At 39.3% G+C, this 25,167-nt stretch overlaps 2 protein-coding genes across 3 annotated transcripts in view; one reads left to right on the top strand and one right to left on the bottom strand.

The window, feature by feature from the left end:
• The window catches only part of LOC112147601 (BTB/POZ domain-containing protein 2), a 7,376-nt gene extending 4,060 nt beyond the window's left edge, over positions 1-3,316 (bottom strand). Inside the window, exons 1-6 of the mRNA XM_024274118.2 lie at positions 2,747-3,316; positions 2,537-2,656; positions 2,254-2,410; positions 1,229-1,334; positions 952-1,149; positions 692-884 (exon numbers count right to left, since the gene is read on the bottom strand). Of these exons, the coding sequence (XP_024129886.1) occupies positions 692-884; positions 952-1,149; positions 1,229-1,334; positions 2,254-2,410; positions 2,537-2,656; positions 2,747-3,258 (1,286 nt within the window). The 5' untranslated portion in view covers positions 3,259-3,316. The remainder of the gene's footprint in view (positions 1-691; positions 885-951; positions 1,150-1,228; positions 1,335-2,253; positions 2,411-2,536; positions 2,657-2,746) is intronic.
• Positions 3,317-5,696: 2,380 nt separating this feature from the next.
• LOC112147594 (protein unc-13 homolog A) overlaps positions 5,697-25,167 on the top strand; it is a gene marked incomplete in the record, with an annotated part of 36,955 nt that continues 17,484 nt past the window's right edge. The window contains 15 exon segments of one of the 2 annotated variants that reach the window (XM_024274105.2): positions 5,697-6,263; positions 11,391-11,420; positions 11,521-11,620; positions 14,237-14,354; positions 14,521-14,644; positions 15,232-15,302; positions 16,072-16,126; positions 16,525-16,554; positions 18,770-18,983; positions 20,905-21,999; positions 22,100-22,202; positions 23,194-23,237; positions 23,712-23,790; positions 24,983-24,988; positions 25,087-25,161. In XM_024274105.2, coding sequence (XP_024129873.1) covers positions 6,242-6,263; positions 11,391-11,420; positions 11,521-11,620; positions 14,237-14,354; positions 14,521-14,644; positions 15,232-15,302; positions 16,072-16,126; positions 16,525-16,554; positions 18,770-18,983; positions 20,905-21,999; positions 22,100-22,202; positions 23,194-23,237; positions 23,712-23,790; positions 24,983-24,988; positions 25,087-25,161 — 2,166 coding nt within the window. 2 annotated transcript variants of the gene reach the window in all.

Raw genomic sequence — 25,167 nt, 5'->3', positions numbered from 1 at the left:
TTCTTTTTAATCTATAAAAATTCTGAGCACAATGTTTGTTTTTGGTACTTTTTAAGAAAACTCACAGTTTATAATAAATATGTTTCTTAGCAGTTTCCCAGAATAGTCCAATAAGTGAATGCGACAATTGCTTGCATTCTGCCTTAGTAATTTGCTGCTTTTTCTTTTTTAATTGTCTACATGTGCAAACCTACAAGTATTCCACCGTTAAGGTGAAGCACAAGTCTGCTTGGGTGATGCAACACGATTTTATTCTGCAAAAATATCAGGACGGTTTGAGCAGAGAAAGGATGGTAAACAATGGATAACTATATGAAGAAGGATAAGGGAAACAAGAAACAATCAAAAGAAAAAGATCAAGTCAGATTGAAGAAAGTAGTCAACATGCTGCTCTTTCTGCACTGCCAAGCAAATCTAAACATCAATGATCCTAAAATGAAAAGGAAGGATTTTAAACAGTTTACTTCAAGTGATCCCTTTAAAGTCTTGTTGGTTTTATCTATCAAATTGATTATTTAATCCTTAAAAATTAACTAAGTAGTAAAAAAAAAAAAAAAACACACAACTTTAGTTTATTCTGTTGTTAAATATATATTTTTTCTTTCAGTTACAAAAAAAAGTTACATATCATTACCATCTTAAAATACATCAAAAAATCATAGCAATTTTTTTGTTTCATTTGTAAGCTCACCGTATTCGGTCGCTCGTCCCACTGTATCCCCAGCGGCTCTCCACTTGTCCAAAGCGCGTGATGCTGCACTCCTTCCCGCGGAGGCAGCACCGCGGCCGATCGATGAAGTCTACACGAGGCTTTGGGTTTACGGTGAAGTGGAGGAAGAGGCTCACCACCTCTCTGTCAGTCAGAATATTGGACTGGGCTGGACCTGAGGGAAAGAAGCTAAAGCTGAAGGTCTGACGGCAACATGACGGCTCAGGTGTGTTCATCTTTACCTGCAGCGAACTCCTCAATGGTCATGAGTGGGAAGCGAATGAGAGTGAGAGCTTTTCCCAGGACTTTACGTTTGTTTTCAGGCGTTGGCTGCAGCTGTTGTCGATGAGCTTCGGCCTCCGCCCAGCGCACAGCAGCTCCGAACAACCGCACTTCTCTCACTCCCAGAGTGTCCCTCTCCAAAACCGCAACCAATGTATCTATCCGGGGCAAGATAAGAAGTTTATAGCTCATAATTACGACATACAGAAATAATCAAAGATAGAGGTAGCACAATACCTAAATCAATGTCTGTGAATCCTTCTGCAGCAAGAGCATCTCCAGTGTTCTTATCAATATTCTCTAAACAAAGGCTGGCGAGCTGCGGCTCATCAAACAACCGGGCCTAACAAAAAAATATATATTTTTTTTCTTACATTTACAGACACATTTTAGACACACATGGACACATGAGATAAAATAATTTATGTAGAATAAAAAATATATACACACAATAAAATTTAAAAAACATCTGTATGACACTGAACATCACTAAGAATGTAACTAAAAGGATTTAGACTAGAGGTCTGCAACCTGAGGCTCTGGAGCCACATGCCGCTCTTTCATGCCTCCATTGTGGCTCTTTGGTTTTGAGGAATAAACTTAATTGTTTAAAGAAATTATGGGTTTGTTAGCTAGGTTTTGTCATTCGTGTTTATTTCTTGAACATATCAGATAATTGAGAAAAATGATGGTAAAAGGTTTGAACTATTGTCAGGGGGATTTATCAGTAGAATAAGCTTAAAGATACGCTATAATTAAATTTGTGGCATTTTTCTAATGGAGGAAATGCAAAAAGAAAATTATTCTTAAAAATGCATTTCTGGGTATTTCTTTATTCAAATCACTGTGAATAAGTAGCCAAAAAAATACAGTTGGAAAAAGCTTGTAAGTGTGACTTAGAAGCTACGACATCTCAGGTGTGGGAAGCTACTGGAAGAGAGTGTAAACAGATGAATGTTGGGAAATGGGGCAGGTTTACTCCACACCTGCAGTCCTGCCCACAACTCAGATACAAATTTCTGTTTAATTACTGTCGCTCTGCAGAATCTGTCCTAGAAAACAACAGTTTTTTAAAATTATTATTTTGCTTAAAAGCAGCACAATTATAAGGAAAAGGCACCAATGGGAACAGCTTTAAAAGAGATCGAAAGTTGAAGACCCCTAAGTTTGAAGACCCCTGACATAAACTTTAAAGATAATTAAACAAATTCAGCAGCATCATGATGTTCGATAACCACACAGACAACCTTAGGAGAGCTAACCTGCGTGAGCAGCATGAAAGCATTGTCTGCCCTCAGGTTCTTCTTGAGAAATTCCACGCAGTGAGCTTCCAGGGCTGGAACTGCATACTTTTTGGCTGTGTACAGTGTAGTCATGACAGTTTCGGGCCCAATCTGTACTTCATCAGAGTACAGAAACCTGCAGGAGATGATGCACATTTTGTCTTTCCATTGCACAAAGTGTAACTGCACAGTCATCCTTATACAACAGAGCGGTTTAAATGCCAGATCAGCGCAAACAAAAGTGACATTGTGGAGGTCTTACTTCAGCAGGGCCAGAAAAGCAGCTGGTTCCACGTCAGGAAGCTCGATTTCTGTCGATGTGGTTGCCATCCCGCCGTTAAACATGGCATCGAACACGGCGCTACCGACAGCGAGGACGAACCTGCAAACCCCAACAAAGGAAGTGGGAGGAGATCCGCTGGCTGCGGTCTGCTGACGTCTGAGCGCCGGTGCTGATGGGGTTTCATCCTACCTGTGCGCCGGTATTCTCTGAACGCCCATCCCCTTGCCGACGAGGAAATGCACGTCGCTGAGCACCTCGTTGTTGAAAAGAAAGGCGAACCTTTCCTTGACCGTGCTCTTCGTTGCTTGCCAATTATACACGGGCTCTCGGTAGACTAGCACGGACGCCGCGCCCGATGCAGCCGTCGGAGCTGTCGCCTGCGAGGCGTTCGACGCGGCGCTGGCTGCCATGTTGGACGCGGGGACGGCCATGGCTCCGGCCGCTGCAGCGGCGGACTGTTGAAGGGAGTTCTGCGCATTCGGCGGAGCTCCGCTCGAAACACCGCTGCTGTCTCCGCCGCCAGGCCCCAGTTGTGGGTTTTGACGTCTCGCGGCCCCCTGCGCTCCTCCGACTCCACCGACCGCTCCCCCGTTGGATGCTGGCATTGAGAAAACGCTGTTGCTCGGCTGGCTGTTCCCTAATGGTCCCGGTCCGGAGAAACTGAGGCAAGGAAGCCTGCCACTGTTGTCTCCAGCGGCCATCTTCAATCTGGCGTAGGCGTAAACAACACTCTTCTTCGCTTTAAGAATTTTCAAATGTCCACACGGACGTATTGATGAATTGTTTCCCCCTGTCGTTCAATATCGGTACTGCACAGAACTGTGATACATAGAAATGAGTGAAAGCTGAGGTCAAAGGAAGTAGAAATTGTTATATAAATATAGCAATAAATGAATAAGCATGATTTTAAACTCAATGTGAAAATAAATAAAAATTAAAAAGGAGTCCACCAATTTAAACAATGATTAACTTCCCTTTAATTAGTCCCCCAAACTACTTTGAAATTACTTATCAGAAGTCATCTATTATTTAGCCATCTTATTTAAAAAATATTATTATTGTTAGGAAGATGCAACCTAACTTTATTTTTCAGGCAGCTGTGATACATTTGCTGATTACATCAATGGACTTGTAACAATGCACCCTGGCTGCAGAATCAGTTCATGCACTTTCAAAGCACAATAACAATAATTAAAAGAAAAGAACCTATGTTTAACAGCTATTCCACTCTTAGTGCTTTCTTCCTGCAGCTGCCAAAATCAGATTCAAAGCTTTTATATTTTCTAATACATTGTAGTCAACACAACAGTACATAAGCACCGTTAGCCACGTCCATAACTCTTAATGAAGACAGGATCTCACGTTTCACTCCTATGTTCAAAATTCCAGGATGGCAGAATAAACTGTTCAGCTCTGGTCAACATAAGAAATAATAGAAAAAAGGATTTTTAAACACTTCTTTGTGATGGGCACATTTTTTCTCCAACTTTTTAAATATGTTGAGGTTTTGTTTTTGCTTGTCATGTACCTTTTCATGTGATTTATTTATGGTAATAGTCTTTGCTAAATGCTCAAAATAAAAATGTTTAGAAAGCTTTGCTAAAGTGCATCACTTTATTCCATTCACTGTAAAAAACAAACAAAAAAAATCCAAATGCTCCTCAATGAGTGCAGGAATAAACAAAATACACTGGAACTCTCTGTGAAAGTATGGTTATTATATAACTTATATTTTAAAACTGTATAGAGTCTGTCCCATATGTTGACACGTAAATCTGTGATTGCAGCAAGAAACAGTTAAAATACCGTAACCTTGGAGGAAAAAACATGTAAATTAAATTCATAAGAGTTATCTGTTGAAGTGGATTTGTAAGCAGCACAATGACCAGTTACCGTCCTAATTTACTCTGAGAAAAAAAAGCTAGTCAACTCTATAGCAGATGTTTGATTTGAAGTAAATTCTTAAAAAATCATTTGTGCATGATTATTTTTTTTGCCTGCAGGTACATAGCTTTACCAGAAGAGGGCGGTGTTGCTGGTGGAGTTGACTAATAAAACTGAAGCAGGCAACCCGGTGAAAGGTGTGATCAATACGGAAGCCTTGAGGATCTTGAAACTTGACCTGACTACAAAATAGACCTGCAACGATTTTAATAATTTCATAAACCATTTAATTTTCTCCTGAAACTAAATAAATTAAGATACCTCGATTACAGAAAACAAATGTTTGCTATTTAAAATATAATCCGCATTTATTAAAAAAAAGTATGAAGTTCACAAATTGTCTAAGATTCCCCCTTACTGCCTATCAGCTCAGATTGTTGCTTTGTTACCAATTACTAATTTCTATTATTAAATTAATAAAGAAAAAATCACAAACAACTTTTTTTTTTAAAAAGTTGTGAATTATTTTTGGATGCATGAAAAGTGTTTTTGTTTTTTTGTTTTTTTTGTCCCATTCTTCAACCCTCCTCCTAAAATGTTTTTACTGTTAATGTTTTTCACACTTGTGAGATTTTGTTTATTTTCCAAAATTTGCTCAATCCATTTCACTTTACAGTTCACTTCTCAATAGTCTTACTAATTTGACAGCTTGGTTTCCATGGGATCACAAAAACGGTACAAAAAATGAGCTCAAGCAGACAGTAAATAGGAGAGAGGATTCCACACAAATTAAGTGTCTGGCTCATTTATATTAACATTATTTTACAGTTTATATTGACCCACAGTGACAAGCAAGAAAGAAAGTCTGATTAAATCTAACATTTTAGAATTAGTTATTATTCCTAATAAAATAAATATATTAATGATTATATTAAATTAATGGGTAATTATACTTTTTCTTTTCAGATTAGTGCGTTTTAGTAATTTTGTTTAATCCTGTGATATTTTTTGGGGGGATTAAATTCAATTCCATCATGACATTTCATGAACAAATTAATTGGAAAGCTCCTGTTTTTTCAAATGTAAAGTCATTATAAATATAGAAATTAACTAATATAGCTTTATTAAGTTCTCATCCTGACTATATTAATTTTATGATGAACCAACTCAGACCAAGTTGTATTAGATTGTTGTTATATAATCATACAGCGGGGAACCCTGCTACAAAAGTCGGATTATGTAATTGAATGACCCCTAGAATTCTTGCTAAATAATTGAAATAGTTCTGTAGAAACACATATAAGGCTGTTTTGTGAGATTTTAGGGGCGCATCGTGTTCACAGAGTCAACATTTCCCCCCAAAATGCTGTAAAGTATGAATGAAATTCTTGGTCTCCTTATTTTTCATTGATTCCTGAGGCCCCATCCCATCAGCAGAGTGCTCCAGAGCCTGCTACTCATCAACCGTGACGTCAGGGCGGCGCGGCACGAGGGAGTTGTCCTCGCGCGGAGTCCGCTGCTGAAACAAGATGGCTGTGCGCGCGGGAGGAGCAGCGGCGGAGAGCTGAGGCAATGCAGAGGAGGATGCCGGAGGGGGGGCGAGGATTTCACTCCTGTCTGTCCTGTCCTGAAGCGCAACAGCCCCGCAGAGGAGGAAGAGGAGGAGGAGACGACCGCCGCGGAGACGATGTTGACTCATTCTCGTGAGGGGAACGGCTCCGGTTGAGTTTTTTTTCTTCTTGCGGACGAGAGACTGAACTGACCGAGGAGTACGAAGTCCTGCCGGGGACGCTTTCAGAGATGTCCCTGCTGTGCGTGGGAGGTAAGAGAGGACACGAAAGAAAAATACGGAAGCCTTTTTTGTGTTTGATAAAAAAAAAATGTTTTAACGGTCTGTCGGAGCCCGCGAGGCTGTCAGCTCCAAGGAAAAGTGTCTAAAGGGGCTTTTAATGCAGCGGGAAAACCGCCGTTTCCTGTCGCGGATAGTACTGTTGCGGTTTCCATCCGTGAGCGTGCGTTTTTCTTTTCTTTTTTTCCCTCCTCACTCCACTCATTCATGCGTGGGCAGGTGGGAGGCGGAGGAGGACGAGGAAAAGCCCCTGCCGCACCGCGCCGCTCCCCTTCACCAAGGGAATACTGGCAGTTAGTTGGCAGGAGGCGCGCGCGCGTCACTCCCCTCGCGCGTTTCCCCCCCGAAAGCGATGCGTCACCCCCTCCAACCACGCTACTCCCTAAAAGCACCTGATGATGCTGACACTGTGGGATAAACAGGCTGCACAGAAAAGTCACGCCGCAGCTGCACCTCCGGAAGAAGGTGAAAGGAGGACCAGGAGAGGGGTTGAAACTTATTTTTGGCTGAATCAACAAAACTGTAAATTAATAACTGTGGGCAAACATAATTTATGTGTTTCTGTACAGTCAGAAACCGTATTATTATATATTTTTTCTCTTTTGATGGTTCATTTTAGCTGTTAGATGCTCAAATCCCAGGTTTTTATCTTTTTAGGGAAGGTACTCCAATCATCTTTCGATCTATTTTAAAAGTGTTCATAGTCTTTTAATCACGATTTTTCTTTTTTTTTAGCCACAATAACCAGTTTTGTTTTCTAGAACATATATAGGGACATATTTTCTTCAGATTGGCAGGAGTTCATCAGAAATTTGCCTCTGAGTTGTTGGCGCAGAGTAAGCCTGCACTCATTTCCCGACATCAACCCCAATCTAACATTACAGGTGCAACATAAATGGGAAGCAATATGGGAGCTATCCAGCCGTACTGCTAGCTCAGACGAAGAAAACAAAGACATAATTTATATGGATGTATTTGTCAGCGAAAGGATGGGACAATTTGAATAAATAAACACTCAGAAATACTATTTTAGTCTTGTTTTTTTTAAAATATCATGAGAAAAACGACCTCAAAATCATGTTGAAAACACAAAAAACATGATGTACGCTGTGTGCTCATTCATGTTCACGATGTAAATGTTTTTGTGTTTTTTTTTTTTTTTACATTTTCTTGTGGCATTTTACTGATGAGGGAGGACGTAAAAAAAGGAAAAAAATAAGCTTAAAATTGCGTTTTTGAGTATTTATTTACCTAAATCACTGTGAATCAGGAGCAGACACAAAAATTCAGTTCTAATAATTTTGTAGCTGTGTCGTAGATGCTCCCAACTCCGCTCCATTCTGATGCATCCACTTGTTGATGTCTTTTTTTACCTCACCTGGGCTGGCTTTAAAACTGTACCTGGATAGCTCCAATATTCCTTGAAATTTTTGTTGCACCTGTAAAGTTAGGATTGGAGTGTGAGGGGCTGTAAGCCAGCAGGAGAGCGTCTAAACAAATGGATGATGGGGAAGGGGGTGTGCTTACTCAGTGCCAACAGCCCTGCCCACAACTCAGAGCCAAATTTCTAATGAGCTATTCCAGAAATTATGCTGTAGGAAATTACAGTTTTTTTGATTTTGGCTAAAAGTGGCATATTCATCATTAAAAGATAATTGAAAATAGATCCAAATTTATTGTAGTGGGTCTTTTTTTGTGGTTAAAAATTGACAAAATGGGAGGTTTTAAGATCACCTTCAATGAATCAGAGGTAGGGCACGCCATCTTATCCCAGCCGGCCCACCCTCCGGCTGCTCCAAGCCAGCCGTCATTAAGACCAAGAGAGCCATTCATTCATAAACACTGGCTGCAGTTGCTGTAGACTTACACGACTTGGCAGAGAGCCCTCTCTCTGTTCCCGGTTACATCATTTATGCTTACCTGACAGGAGCTATTCCTGTCCTCCGTCGTACTTTGGGCCTCTTTGGCTGAATAGGCAGCATTTCTTTTTGGCGCATGTGCCGACAAAGCGGAAAACTGACACAGACACTGATTAACTCACAAGAATTTGGCTTGTTTTTCCTGCTGATTTGCTGTTTCTCGTGAAGTTTTCTTTTACTCTCCTGGTTCGTCTGAAGGTGGAACATCCCTCTTTCCATAAAAAAAGAAAAAACTTCTGATTCACCAGAGTTGAAGCATCTCTGCAGATCGCCCTCTTCCTAATTGATATTCATTGTCATTTCACATAAAAAATACTTCCTCCCTGTTAAATCTCAGCTTTTGAGATAATTTGATAAGACAACACAAATGCCAAATTTGTCACTGTCTTTTATTTAAAGTCCAAATATAAATAAAGCTTCAACATAATCCAGGCTTTTTACCCTTAAGCTAATATTCATCTAAAATGTGTAATATTTGATTCCTTTACAAGTTTGTTTGCACATTAGAGATTTTTTGCGGCTGCAGATGTTGTGATAAATACTTTCCAAGTTTCTTATCATAATTCATCCTGTCAGGGAGACGTATGATCATGTGCTCAAATGAAGCTTCAGTTTTCCGCCACTGGAAAATCCAATTCCTTTCTTATTGATCTTCCATGTGTGCTGTTCTAAATTTGGATGAGATGTTCTCTGAAAGCAGGAGGGGAAGCTCTGATCTGATGGGATTTGTCTCAGTAGTTGTCTCACGAAGATGCTTGAAAGTTCAACTTTTAGGATGAAATGAAGTCTCATCTTGTGTTATTTTCAGTTTTTGGCACAGAAGTACAGTATGTACTTACGGCTTAGTGCAATGCTGAGGCTTCTTTGGGGTGACTGAGGCTGAATGGAAGCAGAGATGAATACATTTATCCTCGCTGCAGGTGCACCATGTGGATGTGTTACAGCTGTGGTTTGCATATGTGTAGTTTAGCGCTTGCTGCAAGCTGCAGATGAAGCTTAAGTTTGAGTTGCGTGACTGATGGAAAATAGTTGAAACAGTAGAAATAAATTTACATTTTTATACATTGAAGTTACTAAACAGAAGCTTTGTGTGGAGTAAATCAGAGTTTATGTTTTTGTGACATCTGCAAAGAAGATTTAGTTCAAGACCCACCCATAAAAATGTTGTTTTTAACATGTTCTGGTGGCATTTTTTCTGATGATGGAGGACATATACTTTAAAATTAAGCTTAAAACTGCATTTCTGAATATGTCTTCATTCAAATTCATGTGAATTAGAAAAAAAATGCTTATTTGTGACAGAAAAACACACTTGGTGGGCCACAAGCTTCTTGCTCTGAGCTCTAATCAAGGGAAAGGGGGGCGGGGTTGCTCCTCTCCAAAAGTCCCGCCCACAACTCAGAGGCAAATTTTTAATGAACTTCTGCTGCTCTACAGAAACTGCCCTGGAAAACAAAAAGTTTTTTAATTTGGCCAAAAAATTGCACAATTATTTAATGAAAACACCACTGGGAATATGTTTACAATAAATCAAAAGATGATCAGAGTGGATCAAAGTGTATTTGTTTATGGTTGATGTAAATGACTGCTCAGATCTCTGAGAAATGGTTTCAATCTTCCACAGTTGTGTCAAAGTTTTTTCTGCGTCTGCCTGTTAATTGTAGATTTCATGTAAAATGATAACTCATTAATAGCTTTACCAAGAGTGTGTAATCAGAAGGTCTATACAACATCGGTACTTAAAGAAACACCAAGTAATTTCAGGAGCTAGTCAAGACAAAATACATTTTCAGAAGTGGCATACTTAATGGGGAGCCTCACTCTGTGAGCCTCAGCAGGGATGCAGTCATTAAAGACTCCATGCAGTATTACAAAGATGTTCCACATGAACAAAACTGGGGTACAGTCCTGGAGAAATGCCAACTGGGGAGCCATTAAACCTTTCATAGCAGATGAATTGACTTTGTTACTTTGCACCACAAAGCATTTGAGGTTTCAGCACAAAAAAAGGCATCTGGAAAATCTTCTTTTTTTGTGATTGTCTAAAATTAAAGGTTAGATCTCTGCAGCCTTTGCATTACATATACATTGTTTACATATATTAGATTTGTTTAAGAGAACTGTTTTTTGTTAGGGCAATAATGGCTGGGTTAGAAGTAAAAATGTTTTTTGCATGTGTGCTTAGGAACGGTGGGTACTGGTGCATTAAAAATGTATGTGCAAGTTACGTCATGGCTGGTAAAAAGTGCTGCATAGAGATGAAGTCTCACTCAAAAATCCCTTATAAAATCAATTTTTAACAACAAGTTAGAATTTTCCTTTTAGATGTGGTCAAAAATGAATCCTTTAATAGAGTTTATTTTAATATAGTTTAATAGAATGTTAGCATTTTACTGGATAATTATGTACAAAAGTGACAAAAAGTAAAAACAATTCACTCCAGGCGTCATGGAGTAAAAGTATAAATTATGTAAAAAAATATATTTTTTAGTTGTGTTTTTCAATCTTTTATAGCTGTTTTAAAAATATTTGAATTATAAATGTGACTATGTGAGGGTTGTGACCACATTTTTTATGGTTTCTATGGTGACATTACCAATTAATTGCCAATAGGCTGGTAGAAGTTAACAGTGGACCTCGTCTCTGGCTCGACCCGCAGTTCCATTTGGATGAAGGATTGTCTGTGCTTCTGTCCTCAACAGTGGACCTCGCCTCTGGCTCGACTCATGCCCCCAGTTCCATCTGGATGAAACGCTTCTGTTACTCTATTCAAATATGTAGTTGTAGTTAGATAAGCTAATTATTCTTTAACAGTCCTGGTACGTCACCTGTCCATCTGGGAGAGGATCTCTCCTTCATGCGGACATCCCTGAGGTTTAGTTTTAGTTTAGTCTGTTTAGTTTAGTTTAGCAATCAGTTATTGTTTATGTTTTATGACTGAGTAATTTTGGACAATTACTGATGTGAAGCCCATTGAGACAACTGTGTTGTAATATTGGGCTATATAAATAAAATTGAATATGTAGTTTTCTGTCTCTCTTTTCTTATTTTTAAACCTTACACTGTTCTTTTTAACACACCAGAGGCATGCTCTTTGTTGTCCTTACTAAAAAGGGACACGTACGCATGAAAACAGATGGTGTTCCTGTGTCTCACCATGACCCTCTGTGTGTTTCCACAGTGAAGAAAGCCAAGCTGGATGGACCCCAAGGTAAGACGAAGGAGGTTTATGTAATGTGGTGTGAAGATTTGAGTTGACTGTGGAAGAGGAAATGAGGTGCAGATTTACAGCATATCTTTCTCCCTTGCAGAAAAGTTCAACACTTACGTAACTCTAAAGGTGCAAAATGTGAAGAGCACAACCATCGCTGTCAGGGGCAACTTGCCCAGCTGGGAGCAAGACTTCATGTTGTGAGTCCTCCAGGATCTTCTCTCAAATCTCCTGCTTCTCTTTTCATGTGCCTATCACCGATTCCGCCTCTGCTGCCCCCAGTTTTTCTAATCCCTTCATTTTACCATCTTTTCTGCCCCACTCTGTTTCTTTCCCTCTTTCATCTTGAGTGCCCTTCATCGCTGTATTGTTTCCCATAGCTCTTCCTCTCCGCCCCCAACAACTGTCTTATGTTTTTTTTTTTCATTAGCTTTTCCTCCATACTTCTCTCATCCTCATTCCAAACCTTGGCTCTCTCCCAGCTCTCCACTCTCCCCTGTCACATCCTCTAAACGCAGCTCCTTGATCTTCATCTGTTCAACCTCTCCTCCTCCTCGTCTCCTGATTTCACACTTATCCAATCAGCCTTCATATTCACTTCTCCTTTTCTCTGCTTTTGCTGCCCGCTCCAGTTGGTCCTTTTCAGTCATCCTTCCTCATTTCAGTTGCTTTCAGGTTATGTTTCTTTAAATATTGAAAGATATCTTGCTGCATATGCTGAGATTACAGTAATTCAGTGGGATGCTGACAGTGTGGCGGCTTGTAGGCAATAAATAGTGAGATTCATTCAGGATGTGGGAGGGTGCAGACAGCATCACTGCAGATTTCTGAGCATGAAGTTTGGAGGTGTTGAGCACTGTGCCAGTGTTGCATCATTGGAGCTGTGTTATGTAATGTTTGGGCTGCAGAGAACACTTCATGTCCTCCTTCAAACTGCCTCCAACATGACTCTGCCCCCCTCATGCGCTGCCACGAATCAAACGGGCATCTTTCCTAAAACCAGCCATCGCTGAGATGGGAAATCTGCTTGCTCTGTTTCTTAATTAAAGTTCCCTCTTTCTCCCTCCAGGCATTCAATACAATCACCTCCTCCACTGCCTTCCTCTCATGCCTCTCATACAACTCCCCCTTTATTAATCCCTTACTCACTTCCCTGTTTCATGCTGGGTCATAAACGCTTTGTGAGGTTTGCACAGGTTTTGTCCCTTTGAACCAAGCCTCAAAACTTATCGCAGGAAAGCAAACAAGTAATTACTGTGCATCCAATGCATCTACAGATGAAGGGACAGGAGTTTAAGTAAAAGTATCAGAAAAAACAATGTCAAGATGAAATATTTTCCACCAATATACGTAAATATTAGGGATGTGTATCGGCAAGAGTCTGTCGATACACGTGTCATGATACGATACATATCCTAATACAATACCAGACAATTTTTCACTATTCTTTTTTAAATTATGACTTAAGGATTATCTGAATATGAATACATTTTTTACATAAGTGAAATTGTAAAATACATGTTATTTAATGATCAGAACATTAAGCACCGCAACTGTATCTCATAAACAAGGTGGTTTTACTCCAGCAATGTCATATCGCTTTTATTTTGGTAATTTAGGAAATATTTAAGTGGAAAACAAAAAGAAGACTGAACCACATGTATTCTTATAAATAATTATTTGAATATCGCCTGGGCAGTATTTTAAATCGATACAAGTAGAATAAAGTATCGCAATATTTGACTGAATTTATATTTTCTCACACCCCTATTAAATAATAAAGCAAAAATAAAACTTAATTATTTATGACAAACAGATTCTTTAATAATTTAGCTGATCTTAAACATTTAAATGAAGAAATAAACATCAACATTTAATAGTCATTTATTTATGTTAGTTATATTTGTAGGCATTATATAATATATACAGTGTTTATATATATTATGTTAATACCTTTCATTTAAATTATTTCAGCAGAAAGACCTGATAAACAAAAAAATTAAACACAATTCACTCATAAAGATGACATTCTTAAACTCACTCCTATAAAAGAAAGTATACTACAAGAAAGAAAAATAAAATAAAACTACCATGAAAAAAATAAACAAGTATAAACAATTACAATTCAACGAATGAAGCAATTTATCATAAAAATACACGTATTTTAAAAGCACAATTAAAAAAAAAATCAAGCTAAATTTAGATATTAAGGAAGTAGATAAATAGTACAAGTTAAACAATAATCCAGAATGATATTTTAGGTGAATAAGACGTCAAGAGGCTATGCTTCAAGCCTATTTTTTAAATCTTCAGAGTAGAAGAAGCCCTCAGACCCTCAGAGGCTGTTGAAAGAGACCTCTCTGTGGGTTTTTGTTCTGACCTGTGGGACTGTAACCAGGACAGTGATAGAGTAAAAGTCACACAGGAAAAGAAGAAATCCCATGCCAGCTACAAAACATCTATAAGAAAATCTAAAAAAAAAAGGTGTCCTTCAAGACCCACTCATGAAAAAAAAAAGTGTTTTGGGTGTTTTTTAACATGCTTTTGTTGCATTTTTCTCAAGATGGAGGGCATATAAGAATTTAAGAATAAAACTGTGTTTTTGAGTTTTCTTTATTCAAATCATGTTGGACCCAGAACAGATGAAAAAGTTTGAAAAAGCTCCCTCCAGTTCTAAATCCTCCACTTGCAGACAAATAGATCCATTAACATCTTCACATTTCAAATCATTCTGGCTAAAGCTTTCATCAAATGCATTTTTGAAGTCTCAATCAGCTGCTTTATCTTGACTTTGGATGTTTTTACGGCTATTATAGTGAAATCAATCGCCTCGACCTGGGTCTGACTGTAGAGTTGTGGAACAAAGGGTTAATTTGGGACACCATGGTCGGGACTGTGTGGATTCCCCTCCAAAACATCCGACAGTCAAACGAGGTTTGTACTAACCACCACTAATGCCTAAATATTGAATATCTATTAATTTTTCAGTGATCCCGTCTGCTGCCAGAGATTTTGCATCTCTGTAAACCACTTTGATTTGTGTAAAGTACACAGATTTTACTGCGTTTCCATCATTTTGGCGTCACGTCTTTGTCCTCAGGAAGGTCCGGGGGAATGGCTCACCGTGGACTCCCAGGTCATCATGGCTGACAATGAGATCTGTGGCACCAAAGACCCAACTCTGCACCTGGTGCTGCTCGATACGCGCTTTGAACTGCCGCTAGGTGAGCGCTCAATACAAACCAAAAGCTGCCAATAACCGAGAGAAGATAAAGTACACACGCACGTGAAGCTATAGGAAATCATCAGCCCTGCAGGCAGAGGAGAAATTAAGCAAATTAATTACATCAGCGCGAATATTTTTCTCTAAAACAGTGACAAATGAACACCAATAATCTGTTTGATTTATTAAGCTGACCTACTTTTCAGTTGTAAAGTTTGTGTCTGTGTGTGCAGTAAGTTTGCAGCTAACATTGATTTAAGGGTCGGAATGCTTCCTGTTAGCAGATCAATATTAAATCGATTCCGTACACCTGACTCTTCAATATGTGGACCAAACCTTTTAACATGAAGCTGACTTTAGGAGTGTGAGTGGACCTTATAGTTTAGGAAGAAATGTTTTAAGTTTTCAGATTGGTAGTAAAACTTGCAACAAATCTAATTTAAAATCTCTTTTTTTTAAATAATACACTCCTGATTTCAATAAAAAAAACACTTTTGAGGAGAACTTCATGATGTTCTTAAAGGAGGTTTGATTTTTGGGATTTTTTATTTTCCTTTCACTGCTGTTTTACTGGCTGGTTGTTTTCAGATATCCCTGAGGATGAGGCGCGCTACTGGGCCAAGAAACTAGAGCAGCTCAATGCCATGAGGGACCAAGATGTAAGCTGTCATCTCTTTTTGTTTTTAAACCCCAGCATTTTCTGGTGCTTTAGGAACAACCTGACATGATTAATTGGAGGACTACCACACTGTAAAGACCCACTCCAATCACCTTTTGAGCTAGTTTAAAAGCGTTCCCAGTTGTCTTTTAATTATGATTATGACATTTTTACCCAAAATAAAAAAAATATTATATTTGACCTCCTTCATGAGAATAATCTCACTAGAATGTGTTAAAAACACTATTTTTTTACATTTATTTTTTATTGTTTTTCCATAGTCTTAGCGTACTGTGTTAAATTCAACAAAATACATAAAAGAACTGAAATTATGATATCTCTTTTGTCAATATCAGGTACTCAGCAATTATACGTGCACCTACAAGTATTGTAAAAACAACAAAAACAAAAAAGGAACAAGAACAAAAATGTTAGCAACAAATATAAGTAGGTAATTCAGAAACACTGTAGCTTAGAACGGAGGTGTAAATCCTTTTCTATGTATTCCATCATCATAGTCGCATTATCAGGTCTCTATTTACAGATCCATTATACCTCTATATAGTATTTGTACACTACATGTGTTCCAGCTTTCTCTAGTTTTACACAAAATCAGGTCTAAAACACAATTTTCATCGGCGTCGGTCTTCAAAACATTTTACTCACACCTTGTGTATAGACATATAGAGCTACAGTTTACTTCTTGTAAATGTCAAGTAGATTTTTAATTAATTGATAGTTTTTATTAATGTGGCTTCTTTTTCTTGCAGTACTCATACCAGGAGGAGCAGGAACGGCCTCTCCGAGCTCCAGGAACCCAGTGCTGTGAGTGCTGAATCTGCAAACTAGAAAATGATATGTTCAGGTGCTGCGATGTAATTACATTGCTTTAACGCTGCTTGTGCATAATGGGTTTACCACTTATGGGTTGTTGTGCGTTAGAGGGGAAACAGGCTGGATTCGCTGCCTTGCTCGGGATCAATAGTATTATCCGATGTCCAGAGTCCCCCTGGACGCGCTCGTGCTTCCAGTATTGGTCCAGTCTGCAGCGCATGCTGAGCCAGCTGTCTCACGCAGAACCAGGAGGATCAACACTCACCCCCACTTTTACACTCTTTCTGTCACTGAACCCATTTGGCAGCACTGATGGCCTAAATGTATCTTTAAATTGCAACACTGCCGCAGCTCATAATCAGAACTGACACCTTTCTGTTCTGCTGCAGGTAACTGGAGTCTGTGGGGAGACCAACAGAGTAAGTGCAAAAGGCAATAGACATGCCACTCGACACATGAAAAAATTCACTTCAAGTTGTTCTGATTGTGTTTGATTTGCTTTAAATGAAATCAAAACACTGCACAGCTTATGGACCAGTGGGAGAGTGTTGAATAGAATGAAAATACTCGAAAAAAAGGCATTTCTCTTATTAACTTTTACATATATGTAAGTGATAATGCCCTTTGAGGTGTCATTATCAGAAATTACTGGATGACGCAGAAGCAACATCCAGTTATTTCTGATAATGGATACCTCAAAGGGCATTATCCTGCTTATACCATGGTCACTTGCAAAAGAAATAAATATCAAATCAAACATTTAGTTATTTTGTATTGTTTTTCACATAAAATTGACTATTTGGTAACTTCAGTGTGACACATTGTCATGGTAACAACTATCAAGCCTCCACCGATCTTGCTGTGCTGCAGCTGCAGCTAAAGACTAACATGCAGAGCAAAGGGACATACATATTCTAAAGGTCATGTTAAATGAATCATTTCAGAGGTACGTTTCACCTCTTACTGCTTTTTTTGTTCAGATTTTAAAGATAAAGTTTAGAAGTCCAGAAGTAGTTTTTTTTACTCTTCCCTTTAATGCACGCCTTGCAGCCAATCAGAATAGAGTATTCACCCAGACCAGAGGTCTGCAACCTGAGGTTCTGGAACCACATGCGCCTCTTTTATCCCTCCTTTCTGACTCCTTGGTTTTTTTTTAAATGCCTACAGTTGAAAAAAAATAAGTTACCGGTAGTTAAATTAATCACGTATTCTGATCTTCTGCTGCACAACAGTTGTTGTTTAGATGCAAAGTTCCTAAAGTATACAATTGTCTTTAGATAAAAAAAAAAGATTCTTCACAAATGTTTACATATTTATTTTTTTATTTTTAGATAAGTAAAAAGGATGAAAGTCACAATGATAGAAAATGTTAGACTTGGTTTTCTTGCATTATTAATTCAGGTAAATCGGGACAATGTAAATCTGAGCTAATCTGAGCTGTTATTCATTGTGTGCTTTATTTTGAAAGGAACTTGCATCCATTGCTGTCAAAAGTAAAGAAATTAAAGATGTTATTTATAGAAAGATACTGTATAATACTTTTTATAATTCAATTAATGTAAATACTTAAAAGCTACATCTTTACAAAGAAATGGCTCCATGAACACAAAAACATATATAAAGTGTATTTTTTTTAAAGATTGAATAGGATTTGTTGACTTTTGCTGGGTTTTAGTCAATCAGAAACTGGACCAAATAGCTCTTTTTTGTATAAAGGTTGCAGACAGACCCCTGCCCTAGACCGTGGTATAAGCAAAAATAACATACAAAGGTAGTAAATATAAGTAATGGCAAGTCTTAAGTCAACACTATTTTGCTAGTGAAAAAATAAATTAAAACTAAAGAGCAATTGATAATGAAAAAAATGTTAAAAGCTCGCAGTGTGCAGAAAGTGTTTTTGATTGTTACAGGGCTGTGTTTTTGCTTTTGTGTCTCCTTCCTTGCTTCTTGTTTTCCGTCTTGCTGGATCCACAGATGGCCTTATATAAGTGCCTTTCAGACTCTCACTAGCGGCAATTATTCTCCTCTCTGTTCACTCAGAGGGAGAAGGAGGGAGCAGGGTTAAAGGGAGCTTTTTCACTGGGGGAGGAAAAGAGACAGAAAAACACGTGTGGGGCCGTGGATTACTGATTTGATGGCTTTTAATTAGTATTGGAATGCCCCGACAGGTGAAGATGAATCACTTTTCTCAGACTGGCTTTTGAAAATGATGATGGATGAACAGTGATGGATTATGTCGACTGATTAATAGCAAGCAATGATACTTTTTGACCGCTTCCCTCTCGTGTAATCTCAGATCTTTAGATGTTGAATTTATCGGAAACCAAGCCGAGCTGATGTAGTTATGAGAGATAAGGAGCTGGTGGTTTTAAGCGTTTGTTTCATGTACGGATGCACTCTGAATGACCCACATGGCTCCACTTCAGTGCTGGAGTCCTGCCAGCTTATCTAAATTATGTTTAATTACAGCAGTGTTGAAGGATTGGTTCAGCAGCAATAAGATCCTTTTGTGTCAGTGCGCCAAGATCCTAACTGTTCCCCATTTCCCCTTCTTTTAATTTCATAAAAGCCTACAATTTATTATTTTTGTGTCAATACCCACTCAAATAACACAAATGCTGTGTCTGTGTGCAGATGAGGATCCAGATAGCGCTGTGGACGACAGAGACAGCGACTACCGCAGCGAAACCAGTAACAGCATCCCTCCCCCCTTCTATAGCACATCCCAGCCCAACGCCTCCGTTCACCAGTATCCCATCAGCCACCAGCACTGCAACTCTAGAGGCTTCTCGTATCCGCGCTCTGGGAACAGCCATGACCTTGACTACCAACATCAGAGAACTGTCAGGTGTGAACCAGCACAATGATCTTCACTTACTAATACACCATTTCATTTAGCTCTTAGAAATAGATTTTTTAAGTAATACTAATAATACTCATATATGATTTCAAGCTTTAAAAATATACTATTTTTTCTCTGTAGTAGTAATTAAACAATTTTCTGCTGCTAGGTTGAAAACATTTTTAAATTGCCGTCTTAGCACTATTGATGAATAGCTTAGGACAGACTAATTTACCATAAAATTATACTATATTCAGGCTTTCTAATGGCTTCTTTTTGACCTTTTACTCCCAGCTGCTCTCAAAGCTGTGAGATTTCTCACTATTGATGCATTTCACTCAAACATAGGATGACAGAATACATGCATACGCCTCCTGCTCAATGAATTATTCAGCCAGCAGTCTAATGGTCAATACTGCGTATGAGATTAGCAGCTTGTTTGAGTGTATTGGACAAGGCGTCTTCCCCTCCCGTTCCTCTCCATCTCCTCCCCTTTTCTCCTTTTTATACACTCCTTCCGTCTGCTTCTTTTAATTTGTATCTACTCTCCGCTTCCTTTCAGTCTTCACCATCTTCCTTTCTCCCATCCATCTTCTTTGCTCGCAGTGTCTATTTATTTTTTAATAACCCCATTAATCATGGGACACAAATACCCTTTCGTGGTTTGTTTGTGATTTTGGATGGTTTTGTCAAAGTTTTTCTTTCTGCTTTGTTTGTCCTTCCCTCTGTCTTAGTCAGATGCACCCGGCTCATGACGCAGACATCTTCAAAATGGAATGTGTCATTGTTGTGCATGTGGTAAATTTATCCTGAGGTACAGGACAGGCCAAAAGTTTGGACACACCTTCTCATTCAATTTTTAAAAAATATTTATGAGAACTTACATTGTAGATTCTCACAAAAGCATCAAAACTATGAATGAGCACATATGGAGTTATGTGCCTAACCAATAAAAGTTAAAATAAGTGAAATCATGTTTGATATTCTAGTGTCTTCAAAATAGCCATCCTTTGCTCTGATTTCTGCTTTGCCCAGTCACCTCAAATGGTTTTCCAACCATCTTGAAGGAGTTTCCAGAGGTGTTTAGCTCTTGTTGGCCCCTTTGCCTTCTCTCTACGGTTCAGCTCACCCAAAACATCTCAATGGAGTTCAGGTCTGCTTACAGTGGAGGCCAGTTGCAGCAGAACTCCATCACTCTCCTTCACGGTCAAATAGCCCTTACACAGCCGTCAGTGAGAATCTACAAAGTAAATAGTCATGAAAATAAAGAAACCCATTGAATAAGAAGGTGTGCTCAGACTTTTAGCCTGTACTTTATTTGTAAGGATAATGTAACTTACACTTATGAAGTACAAGTGAAGCTTGTATGTATGGAGTCCTTACGCTTCATTCTAGTCATTAGTTCATTAGTTCTACAAAAGCTACACACAGGGTGTGCAGGTGATACAGTTGGATATCCACACAAACTACGCTCTTATTGTCTGACATTGCCTAACATCCAAGCACTTATCACTTGAACAGCACTAATGGGCCCCTTCCACATTAGGGAAGTTGAAAAAAAGACAACATGCCTGCGTCTCACCTACTTACCCTCTTTTGTTGTCTAAGTGTTGAACACGACCTGTCGCCTGCAGCACGCCGATAGAAAGCATTAACATTATCATCCTACAATCTCACTGAGCGGTCTGCAATCTTGATATTTTGCGCGTGGTCCCTTCAGATTTGCCATTTTTGACCCACAAACAGCCCATATCCACCCATAAGGGCAGGCTTTAGACATGCAGGAAGTGTTTAGCTGAACTGACTAACAAAAACAGCAAGTGCTTTAACTGTTTTTTTTTTTTTTTACAATACAAAGCTCTGTAAATATTTTTGACATAATCAATCAGGGAAAAGTCAACTTTATTTAATTCCTTCTTTTCTCCAGTCCCACTGGCAGCTACGCATCAACTGCTGAGCTCAGCAGGTGTAGCAGCCAGCTCAGTGAGGAGGACTATGGTGGGGAGTACGGTGAAAGAGACCCATACGACGAAAATGACTCCTACCACTCCTGCCACTCCTCAGTTAGCTACAGTAAAGGCTCTCCAGACTGGGATCCTGATGAGACCCAGGGGGGGTACAGTGATGAGGGTGGTTACAGCAAAGATGGAGGAGAAGATGTGGCTCTCTATGAAGGAGATGACGGAGGATTGTATGAAGGAGAGGAGGAGGGCCTCTATGAAGATGAGGAAATTATGTATGACGATGAGGATTTGTACAATTTTGATGGGACCCTCAGCGAGGACATGGAGCCACCATTTACTCCAACGCCAACATCAACTGCACCCCCAGTGCCTGATGTGACCAGCTCCAGGCCTCCTCTTGAGAAACAGCCCTCCCTACACCAACAGAATCCTCCCCAAGCTCCAAACCAAACTTCAAACCAGGCTCTTCCTCCAGGAATGGCACCAGCTGGACAGCCCCCTACTGGCCAACAAACAGCCCAACCACAGAGACAACCCCAGCCACAAACGCAGCCGCAGCCCACCCAACCTGCAACTTCTTTCTTCTCCATGGCCAAACCTCTGACAGCTGCAGTCACAGGCTTGGCCTCATCGTTCCTGTCTTCCGTCCCCAGTGCCCAGCCTGCCCAGCCGCAGTCTCAGCCTCCAGCATCTGCTGCTTCTCAGCAACAATCCGCTGCAGCCAACTCTCTTCCTCCATCCCACCCAGCCACGCTATCGAACTCTGCCTCCCAACCACCCCCATCCACCGCCACAGCTCCTTCTTCCCAGCAAACGCCCTCCTCTGCTCCACCTCAGCCCCATGTCAATGACCCGTCCTCCACACCGCTGGCAGCTCAGGAGGACATGGCTCCTCAGCTAGAAGACGAACCGTGGCTGGATGAGGAAATGATGGAGGAGAAGGAGGTCAGGACTCCTCCGGCTCAGCAGGAGGAGAGGCTTCCTGTGGAGCAGGAGGAGGAGCATTTTGAAGAGAGACCGCTGACACCAGATGAGTCAAAAGATATGCCACCTGAGAGGTAGGAAACAAACTAATGATCTGATTGATCTACAAAAACACTCCAACAGACTGGAAGGATGTTGGGTGAAGATTGTAAAATAAACACATTTATCTTTTAGTCCTCCGGTTGTAGAGGAGCCCAAAGAGCCAGTGGACCCAGCAGTCAGGGCCAAAGAGAACTGGCTGAGAATTTACAACAAGGTGCTCGACCAGGTTCGAGAGGTACGTGCCCCCACTCAGTCCCCTCACTCTAAACTACCACAGACTAAGCCCCGCCCACTAAGATATAAGAGCGAGTTGAGGGGAATCCAGAAGTCTCTTCTGAGGCTTTGAAATATGCATGTGTTGTGCATTATTGATGTGAAGTCTGCACATGCTGTATTTTCCTCAGATGAATTTAGATTTTATGCTGACATAACATGTTTCATCGTCTATTATTGATGACTTTTGAGTTTTCTAAAATAAGAATACCGAGAAGAGAAGCAGTCTTTTTTCTTATCCTCTGGATAAGGCACGTGGCACTGCTTGCTAAAACTGCTTGATTAAGTTGGACACATTAAGTTTTGCTTGATCAGTTTCCACTTGCATATTTTATTTGTTCATTGCCTTTGAATTCAGTTGTGCAAATAATTAATCACTTGCTTTGATGTTTATGTTGCTGTATGTCACGTTTTTGTACATTTGGCTTCCTTTACCCTGTTTTTTTTTTCTTTTTTGATTTTGTTTGTTTGTTTGTGCCGACCCGCTTTGTTTTCTTTCCAGTTTCATGTCATTGCCATAGTGACACTTACATGCACTTTGCTCGGCCATCATTGGAGCATGCTGACAGGTGGGTAAAGCCTGACCGGTTGCTTGAGAGGAGGTTGAAATGATCACACACCATCACTTTGTGACTTCATCATCTCAACAGTTTGATCCGTTTTTGAATCTGTTTAGGAAGCTGTCACAAAGTCTGACACTTTTTTTTGAAAATATATCTATAAGTACAAATATATTTATTTTCCTTATAGTTACTATCTATTATTGAATTATGGAATTCAATTTATAGTTTTTAATGATGTGTTTATTTCTCTCCCACTACTACAATAACACATAATATTGTAAATAATGTCATGCAGAACCTTCTTATAGAAAGTGTATTTTTGCTTGTAATGTGATTAGAGGTAAATGAGAAAAGTTTTTTGTGTTTTTACACGATTCCTCTTTCTGTCAGGCTCGAGGAGAGACCTCCAGCTCACTGTGGTTCGGTAAGGGAGGGTGAGTATTGTCCCATTATCTTCCATTCATGCTCTATGCACCGCAGAGTTGCTGCAGTGACTCCAGACATGAAATTCAGTTAATGAATGAAGCTTATTTGGGGAAATCCACCGCGGTGACTCACTGGCTTGCTCAGCTGATGGCATTTGGCCAGTGAATAATGGACGACACTGGGCTGCCCTGACTTATCTGGCAGATCATTTGCAGATGAGGCAGACCTCGGAGTGAGACCGGACTTGCATACTGAAGAAGCGCAGTTAGTCGATGAAATCTCTGCCTTTTGTACCCAGGAGTGTGAGACTACTATTTGACAGCGAGCAGCTTTAAAGCTGAAACTCTGGAGTCAAGTCCTTGAGAAGTCTTTGAGCGAGTTAGTATAAAAAAATAAATCTGCCTCCAAGAAACAGAGAGTTAGATATACTGTAAGTCTGAGCACATGCATGGATGTCTAATGATTTAACCTTTTTACTTTAGAATGGGAGGTGCGCTCTACAGTATTGACAGCATGCCTGATCTTCGCAAGAGGAAAGCCATTCCTCTGGTCAGAGATCTGGTGAGGAACACCTCAAACACAAAGCAAACACAGTTATTGAAGGGAGGGGCCCAGAACGTTTTTAATTTATGGCTTTATACATGTCTGTTTTTCCTATCATCAATTGTTATGTGTATAAAATCAAACGAGATCCACTTTTAAAGTCAAAAACAGAAAAAGGACAGTCAAAAACTCCTTTTAGCCACAAAACTTTGCTTATAAAATGTCATTTTAATCATTAGGATTCACTGACCTCGTATGCGAAAAATACAGTAAAGCTAATTTAAACCTTTATATCCTGAAGGCTGGACTACCGTAAGAGTCAATTGTTTGCTTTCTATAAAACAAAAGCTAGTCAGGATGTTGTATATTTTTTTATTTATAAAAAACATTTTTTTAGGTGACTACATGAAAATGTCTCAAATTTGGTCAGTAGACGATTTCTAAAACAAAACTCCTCTATTGAACTGCTGGAAGTTTGCAGATATAAATACTGGGAATACTTTAAAGTGACCAGCAGGGGGCTCCACCTCCAACCAAATTTTCCAGTTTTTTTCTAAGCATCATTTTCATCAGACTCACATTGATAAAACAGTGACAACAATTAACTTTTGGCCTGCTTACAGACAATTATCAAATATTTTAGGTTTTTTCCATTTTTTAAAAATGTAGTTTTTTGTTATTGACCCATTTAATTTTCATTGCATTCATAATCCAACAGATTAGGGGATTTTAAAATACTAAATTACAGTTATTAGTTGTCTTTCTTTGCTTGTGTTGAGTTTAAAATGTGTGCATATATATATATATAATTTTGACCATACATGCTATTCTGGGAAATGTTCCATCTGTTGATTTTATTGTAGCATTTTGAAATAAAAGGGGAAATTATGTAAAAGTTGTCACTTTGAAACAAACTCGAATTTTGCTCACATTTCTTGTTCAGATTTGTTTTTACAAAAACTGAGAAAATTTAATTCAATAATCGTCCCGTTGTGTGATCAACAAAATTGTATTCTGTTCTCTTCTTCATTTTTTTGTTTCAGCTTCAAAAAACAGTTTTAATATGTACAGATTTTCGCCATTTATTTAAATAAATGGAAGTCATTCCCACACAGAAATTTAGGAATAAGATATGAAAACTTATTTCCTTGTATCTTGGTCTGTATTAAACATTGTTGCCTCTTTTCTTATGCTTTCTTGCTTTCATTAGGCGATGGTAAGTATTCGTTTAATTTTTAACTAAGTCTAATAGTCTTTATTGTGTCTATCAAACTGAAGTGTGATCATTTTTTTTGTCTGCGCCTTTGTTTTCAGTCTCTGGTCCAGAACTCTCGTAAAGCTGGGATCACCTCTGCCATGGCTTCCACCACTCTTGGCAATGAAGAGCTGGTAGAT

Source organism: Oryzias melastigma, linkage group LG17 (assembly GCF_002922805.2).
Source record: "Oryzias melastigma strain HK-1 linkage group LG17, ASM292280v2, whole genome shotgun sequence".
In the NCBI taxonomy this organism is placed as follows: domain Eukaryota; kingdom Metazoa; phylum Chordata; class Actinopteri; order Beloniformes; family Adrianichthyidae; genus Oryzias; species Oryzias melastigma.
This window is presented reverse-complemented; position numbering and strand designations above follow the sequence as displayed.